General features: G+C 32.3%; 1 protein-coding gene across 1 annotated transcript in view; it reads right to left on the bottom strand.

Moving 5' to 3' along the window:
* Positions 1 to 15,003, bottom strand: part of Ent1 (Equilibrative nucleoside transporter 1) — an 81,806-nt gene that overhangs the window by 25,651 nt on the left and 41,152 nt on the right. The window contains exons 4-6 of the mRNA XM_069848163.1: positions 5,604 to 5,758; positions 5,416 to 5,510; positions 2,238 to 2,288 (exon numbers count right to left, since the gene is read on the bottom strand). Of these exons, the coding sequence (XP_069704264.1) occupies positions 2,238 to 2,288; positions 5,416 to 5,510; positions 5,604 to 5,758 (301 nt within the window). The remainder of the gene's footprint in view (positions 1 to 2,237; positions 2,289 to 5,415; positions 5,511 to 5,603; positions 5,759 to 15,003) is intronic.

Raw genomic sequence — 15,003 nt, 5'->3', positions numbered from 1 at the left:
GTGCAAAAAAAAGTAATAACCTGTATGTCCATTCGTGATCGTTTTGGTAATGACTGTTTTTATATTAGTATGTGCCAAATAATCTCTGTACTGTATTTAATTTTACGATCTAATATTATTTCCTGGAAAATGTTTTAATTGGAGTATTTTTATTGAATTATTTATTGTCGCTTTAACTTATAACCAAAGTCATATCACGACATCCTGTATATAATAAACTTATTCAGACAATAACATAACATTTAACGAGTTAATTCGCCACAAGCGTAGCTCAGTCAGTCGAGGTGCTTGCCTGCTGATCTGGAGTTGCGTTTGGATGCGAGTTCGATTCCCGCTTTGGGTGATTATCTAGTTCGGTTTTTTCTCAAGTTTCCCCAATCGTAAGGCGAATGTCAGATAATTTATGGCGAATCCTTGGCCTTATCTCGCCAAATACCATCTCACTATCACCAGTCCCATCAATGCTAGAAAACCTAGTAGTTGATACAACTTCATTGAATAATCAAGTAAAAAAAGTTAATTTTTACAGTTTACATTATGCAATTTTGTCAAATATTCCAATTAATTTCAAAAACTTTCAGTGAGAAGGTTCACCAAGAGATTTTGCTATATTTGGGGGAATTTTTAGTTGCTGTAGTAGCTTATTATATTGAGGACAGTCCTGGATAATATGCTTGACATAGAGTTTCACTGCAAGTGTTACAGTAAATAATCATGTGTGAGCTTGGTATGTCCAAAACGTAGTTGGTTGATGAGAACCTGATTCCTCTGGGATAGATGTTTGTTGGATAAGATAAACTGAAAGCAGATCTGATTTCCCAGAGTTTACTAGTATATGTTTGAAGCCAATTGGTGTGAATTGAATTGAATTTAACGGAGGAGGGCACTATGGCCCAACACTGCGACCTGTTAAGATCTACTGCGCTGACCCTCTGGTGATGCATTCCCAAATCCACACCAGTTGACCACACTAAGGTTCTATGTGTGCCCAGGTTTCGAGCAGGCAACCCCACTCGTCCCTAGGACAGCACCGTCCATGCGTCGCCAGCCTGCATTCGGGGAATGGTACGGAATGATAACGAAATGGAGAAATGGTGATGGAATGATGTAAATGCCTAATTTGGGGAAAAATGGGAGAACCCGGGAAAAACCCCAACTGCGACCTTGTCCGGCACAAGTGTCACTATGGATTTTTTCAATGAAGAAATCCCAGACCTCACTGCGAATCGAACCTGGGCTGCCTGCGTGACAGTCTGAAGGTCTGACCATTCAGCCACTGCAGAGATTAGCCAATTGGTATACAATAGAATATTTAATTTTTTTTTTTTAAGTAAGTGATTTTATCATTATTCCAAGTGTCAATGTAGGCCTACATATCCTGTATATGAAGATGAGTTGCTTCTTTCGCTGCCATATCGACCCACTCATTTCCATTTAAACCTTGATAGGAAAGGATCCAAACTATGATGATTTGCTTTGACTGACTGCAGATCTGAGTATAGTAATGTTGAATTTCATTGATCAATGGAGACATAGAGGATGAGTTTATGTAGGGCTTTTAAAGCAGATTGAGAATCAGTAAAAGCAGATACTGATCGCCATCAGAGTGTTACAGTAAATTTTCAAATGCTTCTTTAACTGTATATAGTTCAGAAGAGTAAACTACATAAAATATTAGCAAGGTACGCAGCATAATGTGAGTAGGATAAACTATTGCACACACAATGCCATCTTCAGTTTTGGAATCATCTGTACAAATATGAATATTGGAATTTTAATATTTAACAATTATTTGTCATAAGAACAGATCATTTTTAAACATTTGTTATCTGTGTTTTATTTGCAACTGTTACTCATCAGAAAGAAGATAATATATTAAAGAAGAAAATAATTTAAATCAATTCTGTGCACATTATTTCATGGTATTTTTTTCTACTGGGCTTAAAATCAAAGTACCATTGTTTTAGTAATATTTCTGAAATTTTATATGGTTTTCAGTATAATCAAATCTTAAGTCCAGAATATAATTCACAAGAAAAGAAAGAAAACGTGTATTGTCATTACTATTTAGGAATATTTTTTCTAAAGAATCACAATATTTTCTGTAAGCTTTATCAGGAAAGTCAAAATACTGTATGAATTACATTTATATGAAAATAACATTCATCCAGAAATTTACTTCAATCACAAACACTGTTCTACAAAAAGCACAAGATTTTTAAATATTAGATACTCACTATTAAGTAAAACCACTGTAACAAGTGTGATGATGAAAAATAGTTCTTGCCCTAGAACACAAATTTAAAATCATTAAGTATTAAGTTATGTAAGCATAATTTTTGAAGGTTTTACACTGAAAATAAATATAATTAATTTAAAGAACTTTAAACATAAATGTTTTTCAATATTATCCTCCCATCTACGCCTTGGCCTCCCCAATGTTTACAAACAGTGAAATGAAATATTTAATTACAGTACCATATACCGAATTCGAAATGAGTCAGTGGAACACGTGGACAGCTTCAAATACAGATACGTAGTTCATTTTATGAGGAATGCTGAGCCCAGTGGCTGTGTTACAATAGCATCACTGGTCGTGTGCTGTGTGCAGTGTTGCTGCTAGATTTCAAATACGAAATATTGCGTACTTACCAATTACTTCAGATACTGTACTGCTGAAAATGACCTCATTCTGTCGTATTGCGACCTTCAGTTGTTCTGAAGTATGGGGATTATTTTTGTACACTTTAGGCTTTAAGCTTTCCCATAGATAAAAATCACAGTAACTGAGATCAGGGAACCTAGGGGGACACAAACCTCTCCTTATTATCCGGTCTTTGAAAACTTTCTTTATGGTGTCCATTGAACATTCGGCAGTGTGTGGGGTAGCACTGTCCTGTTGAAAATAACCGTATTGTTTTTCTTCGTCTGTAAGCTGGCTGTATTTACATACACGTCCGTATTCATAGTTGTGTTATGAAATATTGGTCCGATTATTTATCTCACACTAACTACACACCAAACCCCTACTTTAAGACTGTGCAACGCGACTTGCTGTACAATATTTGGATTTTCATCACTCCAATATCGCACATGACATGACATGATCATTGATAAAACCATTCCTCATGAGTCATAAACATTAGCTGTGGATCAAGGTGTTCATTGTAAACATTTTCAAGAACCCAATTGCAAAACCATATTCTAGAGGAAATCTGTTTGCTTGATTTCTTGCATAAACCTTATTTTATATGGTAAGAATTTAATTAGCTTGGTTGCCTTGTGAGCTGACCCACAGGATATGTTTGTTTCTTGAGCTAGATGAAGAAAAATTTCTTTGGACTTAATAATTTTCTAATCGTACTTTAATATCTTCAAGTTTTCCTGCAGTTAAAACATGTTGTTTACGCTCTGTAGATTTGTCACAAACTGAACCTGTTGTATGTCACTTTTTCATTAGCTTCGAAACGCAAGACTGTGAAGGAATTGTTGAATTGGGAAATTTGTGTACAAATCTACGAATGCATTTGTTACAATTGTTTTTCTTTACGTAACAGTCCACTAGACAAATTCATTCTTCAATAGTATATATCATCTTCTCACAAAATGTGTACACCACAGCGAACTACTAACTCAAATGACTCAAGATATGTTGGAACCCAAAATTTTGTACAGGACACGTCATGGCTGAGGTTGCTTGCACAGTGCACAATTTTGGGCCATAATACAAGCATTCCTCGTAAAATGAACTATCTATAGTTGAGATGTACTATAAGTAGTAACATGAGCTGCTACCAGGAAGTCGAAAGGAGGATAGCAATGGCAAATAGAAAAAGAAGCACCTTCTGTGGACCTCTGGGAAAAGAACTAAGCAACAGATTAGTGAAGTGCTTTGTGTGAAGTGTGGCATTGTATGGAGTAGAAACATGGGAATTATGACGAAGTGAAGAGGAACGACTAGAAGCATTTGAAATGTGTATATGAAGAAGAATACTGAAGGACGAATGGGAAGGAATGGTAAACGGGAGAAAAGTTCGGGACAGAAGAAGACACCAGATGACAGACAACATTAAGATAAATGGATGGTATGCAGTGCATGACCTACTCTCAGGCAGAACACTATGAATGGATGAACACTGTAATAAAAATAATAAATTATTGTACGTTTAAGGGTATGTAGTTAATATTTTTTATTGAAAAATAACTTTATTCTACTCTGTTTACCTTATGAATCAAGAATAATAATGCATGTTAATAATCTTTATGTACCTTCTCATTCTGATGATATTCCGAGTTTATCAATGAAAATGGTTTTCATGATTGTAACAATGTTATGTGAAATATGTTCACTCGTCAATAATTGTACTTATCTTAAATCCAAATATTTTGTGCCACACTTACTTTCCAAATATCATAATTAAAAAAAAAAAAAAGGAATATTTTGACAATATTCTGCAGAAAGAAACCAACCCATTAGGTAATCATGAAAATTTCTTACTCTCAATTATTCATCTATATTTTGAAACAACGTTTCCTCACAGAACTGCAATGATTGAAAGGTGTTTATTATGAAAAGTAACTACGAGAAATTACCATACTTTTGTTTTTGAGACCGAAATGTGACTAACAAGGGAACTGTTAATGAGCTACTCATGTTGAAACCTTCCATCAAATTACGTACATTGTTAGATCTCCACAGCAGACAGACAAATACAAAAAATTAGCTACCGGTACCCATAGTGACTGCAAGGTTGCGAATTTAAAATTTGAATAAAAGACTATTTAAGTAGCCTTGAGTAGATAGTACTCACACAGCTGGTGCAGTACATTGAGTGCATGAGCTTATTTCATATGTCACATAACAAAACAGGCATCCACGGAGAATGGTAGCTCAGTCATTCCCTCCAAATATGCAACATTGTTTCTTAATGCAACATTTAAAGTGAGTTTACACATCCTTACAGCTAGAAAAGGGCAGCTAATTTTTTATACTTGCCTATCTGCTGAGAAGATTTGTATACACAGTTTTAGAGGAAACTGCGACATGAGCTCGTTAACAGTGCCACTGTGAGTTTCAATATTACATGGATTGTTCTTTTCTGTTGAATGACATTAATTTATAACCATATCGTCGGTTTCTTGGTAAAAGTGACTTAGTCTAAAATACAAAATTGTTGGGTAAAGGCATTTAAAGGTTTAATGATCCATCCAAAAGGTAACTGTACTTCTTTAGATGTTAGTAATTAGTTATTTTGAAGGTAAATGTGCTATATTATTAGTTTTTAATATAAAATTATGTCTTAAATTTTCATAATGCCTGGAAGCCTTCAATGTGACTTGGTCACTTTTACCAAGAAACCGACGATATAAGCTGAAATTGATGTTACAATTTCATATTTGTTTTCGTATACTTACAGGAATCAGTATTCACTTTGACAAAGACAGTTGTCAACACAAATAACAGGAAGATGCAGGTGAGTGAACCGATCATTCTAACCTGGAGAGAAATTCTGCAAAAGAATGTACCATAGTCTCGTTACACTAATCCATTCTTAAAACTTCTATCACACATATAACACATTATTATTTCACTTTTCACTTACCTGTGACTAAGTAATGTGTTTAGTATGAGGAATAGTGTGTTGGGTATGGTAGAGGCAACGCTTAAGTAAGCTGTAAAGCCAGCCTGAAGTTCTGTCCTCCTGTTGTCCTGTTCCGAATTGTTGCCACTAACATCACGGAACTTGAACATCCAGTACTTGAAAAACAATTTAATTTTCTTTTAGAAAGTTTTCTTAGGCAAGGTGCTGATAATGATTTTGTTCAACATATTATGGCATCCAAATGTATCAAGAATCATTCCCATATTGTTAGTCTAAACATTTCTATTATCTAGGTTAATTTGAAGTGAATATGTTTTTGTTCGAGGTACAATAGATGAGTAAATCTAACATTTTTAGCATAAGAACTCCGTAAGATATTGCACATGCAAAAGTGTATGCATGCTGTCATCTATAAAGCATTGCATAATCTACAAGAAAATGAATAAGCGACAATCATTATCTAATAAACAACTAGCATTATCTTCATATAACCAGATACTGCCAAGAAAGTTATGAAGTCACTGCAACAGAGGGGAGTGAACTGAAGATGGAGGAGTTTATTATTGTATTAAACAATAAAACATCATATCCCTAATGATAAAAAATAATAAAATACAAAACAATAAATTGAAGATATATTCATGCAGTCATAAACCCCCAGTCACTTATTATTATTATTATTATTATTATTATTATTATTATTATTACTATTATTATTATTATTAGTATTATTGTTATTATTATTATTATTATTATTATCATCATTATTATTATTATTATTATTATTACAGTAGGACCTCGATAATCCAAACTAATTGGGCCCAGGTGTAGTTCAGAGTATCAAATATAAAGAATTATTCACCTGAACTTCTGAAAGCAGGTATTTACTTTCGCTACATTAAATACAATACTTGCAATGCATAAATATTTATAAAAACAAAACAAAGAAGGTGCGTAAAAAACTGATTTTTCAATACACACTTAAGTTACGGTAGTTAAACAGCTGTGATTATATAGCAACCTGTGCCAAACTGTCAATGATCACCTTGCAAACGTGTGTTCGAAAATTTGAAGTTATTCATAATTTTATTATGCTGATATTAAAAAAAATAAATAAACCAGCAGCAGTTAAAAGAAGCTAAAGACTATTACTTGACTGTAGCTATTGGTATTCAACATAATTACTATGAACTTAACCCCTTTACTCCCACTGTTCCCAAATGGGAATATGCATTATTTACGGTGTAAATGATTTGAGAGGACCAATAATCATCTTATTTTGTTTCTTATGTGTCAATAAGTAGGAATATATAAGAAACACCAACATTTTTAAAAAAAAATTTGGGCATAAATAATTTGGCCAATTCTGAAATATTTATATTCCAATCATTGAAAGTGTCTTGGGATCAAATGGGTTAAGAGGGAAGGACTAATATGAAAGAGACCTATTGCGGTTTTATCTTAACATGTTTGAATTAAATAGGCCCTAATGATGTACTTGATTTTGCGAATCAAATTCCTGACTTTCAGATATGGGACCAGTATTCTACGACGAGACAAATTAAAATTATAATTCACTAATAAAAAACATATAACACTGAAGATATTGAGATCAATAAGTTATAAATACGCATTAGAGGCAAGTTTTATTTTGAAATGTAGGAAAGAGAAACTGCACCTCAGGCGTAATCTTAAGTAAGATAGGCTCAAATTTTGAACAAAATATTCCAACTAATCAGTGACAGAAATGAGAGTAACAAAGGTGATTTTGATATAAACTAAAGTGTGAATTTAATAACTATAATAATAATAATAATAATAATAATAATAATAATAACTATAATAATAATAATAATAATAATAATTTACTGCTAGAAGAAAGATACACATTGCTTTTTTATATAAAAAAATCACCCCAGTACCCCCAGAAAGAGTACATACTTTTGCTCAGGAGGCATTCCACAAAATTTTAAGATAAATATTTTATTAATTAACAGAATAAAAAGTAAAAACAGTAATAGAAAAACACAGATATTATAGTAATTAAAACTTTATATTTTTTTTCCTAAACAATACATTTTAAATTGATTTTTTAAAATAAAGAGCATTAGCAAACTGAATGTTTGGGAATTTAGCTGTTTTCCTTGTTATAGAGCCTTGGACTGAAGTTGTTACTGTGATTACAAGCTACAGTTGTGGTACATTTAGGTTCTGTCAAGCATATGTTGTTGATCTTTTAGTTTTATATTTATGTGAATTCAAATTAAATATATTTCAGTTTTATGTACGAAATTCAACAAGACATTGTTATAAATTTAATAGATACAGTATCAAATACTTTAAATTCAGAATATCACAGTTCTGAGGGATAATCAAAAGGCTTATTAGGAAATATTTTTATTATTCTTTTCTGTAGCAGTATTATTGGTATGAGGGAGGTACTAAAAGCACAACCCCATAGTATAATACCATATTGTATCATAGCTTGTACTAATGCGAGGTAAATCAGTCGTAAAATATGGATAGTCAAGTAATTTCATAGGATAGCAAAATGGTGAATAAATTTTTCTTAAACTAATGCAAAGAAAAAGAATATGTTTAACCCAACATAAGAGCTGGTCGATTATTATTCCGAGATACTTAACTTGAGGAGATCAATTTATAATAAAACAGTTACAATCAGGAGATTTCATACCAACAGATGTTAACAAAAATAATACAACCATAATGATTTAAGACAAGTAGATTGGAATCAAACCAATTTTTGATCAGTTTGATGTCATTATTTGCATTAAGGTAGGTACATCCCAAGTTTTACCTGCAAAAAGAACAACGAAAATATGTCACCTCTGAATTTTTCTAAATTAATTGCCAGTAAATCATTAATATATATATTAAAAAGAAAATAAGACCAAGGACAGTAACACCGATATTAATATTTCGAGTACTACTAAAGTCATTATCAATTTTGGTTACAAGTGTTCTGTTACTAAGCTAAGCAAACAATTTCATTAATTCTTATCTTATTTCATTTTTATAATAATATAAGATGATTAAGAGTATAAAAGGCTTTTCTAATGCCAATAAAAACACCTAAACATTTATTTATACAATCCAAATTAGTGATAATACTTTTGGTTACATTAAAGATAGCACCATCAGCATTAAGATTATTACGAAAGCCAAATTGATTCATGTGCATTATTATTATTATTATTATTATTATTATTATTATTATTATTAATGTTTTCCTAAGAAGCTAATTAAATGTACAATTATGCATTTTTCTAGAATTTTAGAAACACTAGAGAGCAAATAAATGAGCCTTTTTTTTTTTTGCCAGATTTATAAATTGGAAGAATAAGAGCATGTTTTAATTTTGAAGGGAAAGTGCCAAGTATAAATACAAATTGAAAATGTGGACTAACGGTTTGGCTATGTAATAAATTAGGTACTTTAATGATTTGGATGATAAGCAGTCTGAACCAGGAGAAGTATTATTTTTTAAAGTTTTAAAATTTTTATTAACTATGTTTCAGTAACAGGAACCAAAAGCATAGAAGGTGGGTGTAGAATAATAGTATCAAAATTATTATTGTTAGTATGATTGTTACCATTATCATTGGTATTACTTAAAGTGTTGACTTTGTTATAGTTATAACTATTATTATTATTATTATTATTATTATTATTATTATTATTATTAGTGATGTTGCTTTAATGATTCTGGTTAAACTAATTAGCCCTATATTAATTTGTGCTTATATTTGAATCACTAACATTTACGTATCATCAAAAAATTACTGTAGATAAATAAAAAATAGATCATAGATAGTCAACTTCCATAGTTTTGCGCTTTAGTTTCAGTGCCAATTGTTTCTCCTATCAAATAATACTGTTGCCTAATAATGAGAAAATACGTAAATTTAAAAACACAACAAATTGAATTATCATCTATTGATATTACAATTAGGTTTACTGCGTTAATATGTTTGAGTTCCGTATTGATAGTCAATCAGCATAACCTTATGACTGACCCCTGGACTTCCTGTTGACTATCCCTACACACACTACACACTACACTACACATCAATGAAGAGTCAAAGTTCGTAAATTCATACGAGTTGTTATTATGAATATATAGAGTTAATTTTCCTGCATTTCGAAACAAATAAAACTTCCAAGCATAACTGGATAGTTCCTGCATGAAATAATAAATAAATGAAAAGGGTAAATATAGCAATACAAAAATAGCACAAGTTTTTAAGGGTTTATACATAAAAAATACTATGCATTATGAGAAAGCCATGTTCAACACTAACATATATTATATTATTTATATAAAGTAGAACTTGTGTAATACGTAACTTAGTCCAGTTATGCATATTTCTGGTTTCTACGAAATTATGCACAGGTCCTGGCACCTTGATACTTAAGAAAGTTTTATTTTAACCTCACAGGATTTATCTTCTGACTTTAAATACTATATTATTTTTAATCATTTCTCATAATCCTCAAGGTCAATTGTGAGATACATGGAAACATACAGTATAAGCCATGCAACAGTGAAGACCAGTGCCTCTTACATCACTGATCTCAAGGTTACGTGACTTGGACTGATAAGATAGCAAACTCCACAGCCCAAGCAAATACAGAGCTGGTATGCTCTATCTTCACACGCTAGCTTACTTTCTTTCTCACAGGAATGTCCCAAACATTTTAAAACAGTTGCAGGTCACTCAGTACCTATCTAGCAGTCATATGTGAGAGTAAAAGGAAGAGCTACTAGCTACAAGTTAAAGTTAGATCTATAAAAGAAGTTGACGCAAAACCCAATAAAACGAAAATTTAAATTGCAAGAAGATTGTAATAAACATGTATAATTAAAAAAATATATATTATCTTAAAGTCTGAATTCATCACTGAAGAAAAAATTTCATAGTAAATGTATGTAATACATTATATTAAATATTAAAATTCTAGTCACTTTCTATTGATTAAAATAGATTTTGATAAGTGAAAAGAATCCTTATGTGTTTCCAGCTCTCTATATTCTGTTCAAATGATTCATAGTCATTCGAAAATTGTCTTATATTTAAACCTTATTTACCTATACATAGTTCTGAGTTGCGTGTAATTTATATTTCCCTTCAGTCACGTACAATCTAGGTTTTATTGTACTTAGGATCAAAATTTAATAATTACATTTAATTATACGTTTATCATCTGCCTGCAATAAGTAATAATTATATATAAGGCAACAATATAAACATACGATTAATTAAATTACTGTTTTTAGTGCATATTCAAGTGCCCTAAATAAATTTAGTACAGAAACCATAACAATGAAGAAAGTTTAAAATCCAGACACATAAAAGTTAATGTTTTCTCAAGTTCAACAAGTTCATAAAGAATTGTATTAAGCACAGATAGGATATGATGGGGCAGAATTTATACAACGGAATTATAAAACATTCATATTTAATGTAAACAATAAAAGTGTCATAATAAACCTTCCAATGCTGTGCTTGAGTTTTATGAACTATAATATTTTGTATGACAGATCTTAAGAAAATTACATTATACGAGGGGAATCCAGGAAATAACGACCGTTCGTGCATACCCACCGCGCAGCTGACTCCCCTTCCTTGTTTGAAGGTCAATTGGTTTCCTTAACATGTGTTCTCATAATGTTGTGAGTACTGGTTGCAACAAGTCGTCATTGTGCATTTTGTGTTACTTCAAAATGAACGACGTGATTGATAATCCCGCCGACTGTGAGGTGAGGAGTGTGATTCGATTTTTGAATGCCCGACATTTGAAACCTGCAGAAATTTACCGGCAATTGAAAGAAGTGTATGGTGATACTGTAATGAATGAAAGAAATGTGAGAAAATGGTGTGAAATGTTCAACAATGGGCGAACAAATGTCCACGATGAAACTCGACCCAGATGCCCATCACTCATCACATAAGACCTGAAGACTAAAGTGAACGACAGAATCTTGCAAGACAGGCGCACATCACTCGACGAATTGCATATTGCCTTTCCTGACATTTCTCGTTCTTTGCTTGGTGAAATTGTGTCGCAACATCTTGGCTACCACAAAATATGTGCACGATGGGTTCCACGGCAACTGAGTGACCAACACAAAACTCAGAGAATGGCCTCAGCATTGACATTCTTGATGCGATATCACACAGATGGAGACGCCTTTCTCGATCAAATTGTGACTGGTGATGAGACCTGGGTGTCTCATTAACACCCCAGAGACCAAGCGCCAATCACGTCAGTGGCATCATCCCTCATCACCCAAGAAACCGAGAAAATTCAAACAGACTCTCTCAACACGAAAAGTCATGGCTACTGTCTTTTGGGATCACAAAGGTGTTCTTTTGCTGGATTTCATGCCAAAAGGCACTACAATCAATGCAAATCGTTATTGTGAGACTTTACGAAAACTACGGCGAGCCATCCAAAACAAGAGGCGAGGAATGCTTTCGAGAGGAGTTGTGCTTCTTCACGACAACGCCCGCCAGCACACTGCTGCTTCAACTCGAGAATTGCTGGATCAATTCAGTTGGGAAATCTTTGATCATCCGCCCTATAGTCCGGACCTTGCTCCTAGCGATTTTCACCTTTTCACTAAGCTGAAAGACTTTCTGGGTGGTACGCGTTTTGGAAGTGATGAAGAGTTGAAGAAGACAGTGAACACCTGGCTTAATGAACTGGCGGCAGAGGAGTATAACACGGGAATTCTAAAGCTAGTGAACAGATACGACAAATGTTTAAATGTAGGTGGTGATTATGTAGAGAAGTAAAGGAAGCTTCAGTTATGTAACAGACTTTGTTTTTTTCAAATAAATATATTTTTTTTAATTATTACAACAAAACAGTCGTTATTTCCTGGATCCCCCTCGTATTAGATCTTAACATCATTCAGCTGAAATATATGCACCTACAGCATTAAAATTGCTACATTTCTCATAAATACTGAGATGTATGTAAATAATAACAATTTAAATTTAAAGTAATTACGAGGTATGCTAAAATTATGAGTAGGCTACGCCAAAAAGAACTGTAATAAATGGATTGTCCCAAAACATAAAATATTTTCCATTAGCATGAATTTAAATATAGTTTTTGCATGATCGTTTTGTTGTTAGGCCTTGAAAGTTAGAATTCCCACACAGAAACTTGTTGCAAGGGAATCCATTCTTCATAACATAAAATTATACTGAAATAGACCCATTACAGTGCACTTATTGTTACTTAGTTACCACCACAGTATAGTTTTGCGAAGGATTTGGAATAATACTGCTCTAAATTTTCAATGAAAAATATATTGTATTTGCAATTTCAAAAATATTATCGTGCAAAAAATGTTGCATAATACCGGTACATGTTTGTGAAGTGCATTACCAAATCTCGGAAATTGAAATACTTGCTCTGTTCGTTTTTCAAACTATTCCTTGATTTTGTAAAAAGCACTTCCCAATCTTGTACGGTAATACACTTTTACAGTGAAAAACTGAAAGGTCTAAAAATTTTGCTACGCAACAATAAACACAAAACTGAAAAAAGAAAACGTAATTGGTAGGGTGGAATAAGAGGTAGCTGGAGGAGTATTTGTAATCATAGTGCCAATTTCAATGCTATTTTTATAATTTATTAGCTACAAATTGGTGCTTTACTTGCAATCAGCGAAAGTTTCATATTAAATACCATACAGAAAAAAAGAATAAACATAAATGTGAATTTTAGGTAACAATGCTATGAATCCACACTTCTTAATAAAAAAAGTGTTTTGCCAAAACAACGTCTTTTTATACCAGAAAAAATCTTTCCTAAATAATTGGTTAATTTTTAGAATTTTTCGTAAAATTGAATAAAGTTCAATTTATATTCAATTCAAAATATGTTACACATTTCGACATTCTATATATCTCTTGATACTATATATTATGAATAAATGAGAGAGAAAGAAAAGAGCCACCCAATGTTTTGGAATGGGGTGGGGTGGGGTGGGAAGGAGAAGCAAAGCTTCAAAGCAAGTGACCTGTATATAACACTCAATGACGATAACATTAATACGATTAATAAAATGTGCAAGGAATAAAATAATCTTGGCTTGGCTTTTCGAGGGTTGGACTTCGAGCAGATCCATACACATAGGCACCACAAACCAGAATTTGGCTCTGTGGGAGGCTTTTGAAAGAAAGAAAAAAACTAATTATAATACTATGGTAACAAAACTTTAATGTGTCATTACTTATAATTACAATTTGAATGAAACAGAACTTTTCTCTTTGGAGAAAAGCAAACAGAAATCCATTTTCTGCTGAGTCCACATGGACATAAATGCAGCATATGATTTCTCAACAACAATGTAATTATGCACATGCGCAATCTGTTATTATGACATGCCAGTACCATGGAAAAAGAAAGAAAAACTTTTGATTTTATCTTTCACGTCACATATCACTTATTGTGCTGATGCGTAAACATGATATGTAAATTTTTCTCGCTGCAGTTCATTTCATCGCATTTTACATTTACGACATAGGTTTCATTTCATCGCATTTTACACTTACGACATAGGTTTCATTTCATCGCACTTCTTTTAACGTAGGCAGGTTCATAATTCAACATGCTTGGGTTGGCAAAGCTGTACAGTGTAAGCCTACTCTACTTTTGGGCTCTTTTGTAGGCAAAGAGTGCTTTTTTTTTTTTAGTCTTAGTGGTAGTATATAGTAGCGCATTTGCTTTTTTTGTATAGAGTGTAGGGAATTAACATGGCTTCAATACAGCCTAAAGAATTTTAGTGAATTTATTTTAAACAAATGCTCTTTTAGAGATCTAATTAAGTGTGTATTTTAACTTGTTAAGATTTTATAAATATGAACTTTGAAATAATAAAGTAACAGACGACAAGACATAGAAATTTGCAGTGAAACATATAATGAGAAATAGAAACCTTTGAATGTTGATAAAACAAGGTATCATGACCATGAAAACATTTCATCATATCTAATGAATTAAAAAAAAAAAAAAAAAAAAAATCGTACAGCATTGAAAAGAAAGGCAACAGGTGACATATGCACAAAAAACCTTAAAGTTGATTAGTGCCGAAATTAAAGGTAAATAATTTTTTTTAATTTCTTTTTCTGAAATTGATTTGTTCAGAAATTTATAGAAAACTTTGTAAAATGCTTCCTCTGTCCTTTCTTCCATCGAAGAAGCCTTAAAATTGCTTCTGCCAAAAATGTAATTACACACATTGGAGAGTTCTTATGTGGACGGCAACAGTAAAATTGTCTTAACTTGTAAAACAAATCTAACTTTTCTCTTGAATAATGAATGCATCATTGTTTTGGCTGATGGTATTTTTGATTATGCT

This window comes from Periplaneta americana, chromosome 15 (assembly GCF_040183065.1).
Source record: "Periplaneta americana isolate PAMFEO1 chromosome 15, P.americana_PAMFEO1_priV1, whole genome shotgun sequence".
NCBI lineage: Eukaryota > Metazoa > Arthropoda > Insecta > Blattodea > Blattidae > Periplaneta > Periplaneta americana.
Note: the sequence above shows the minus strand (reverse complement) of the source record. Positions and strands in the feature narration are given on the sequence as shown.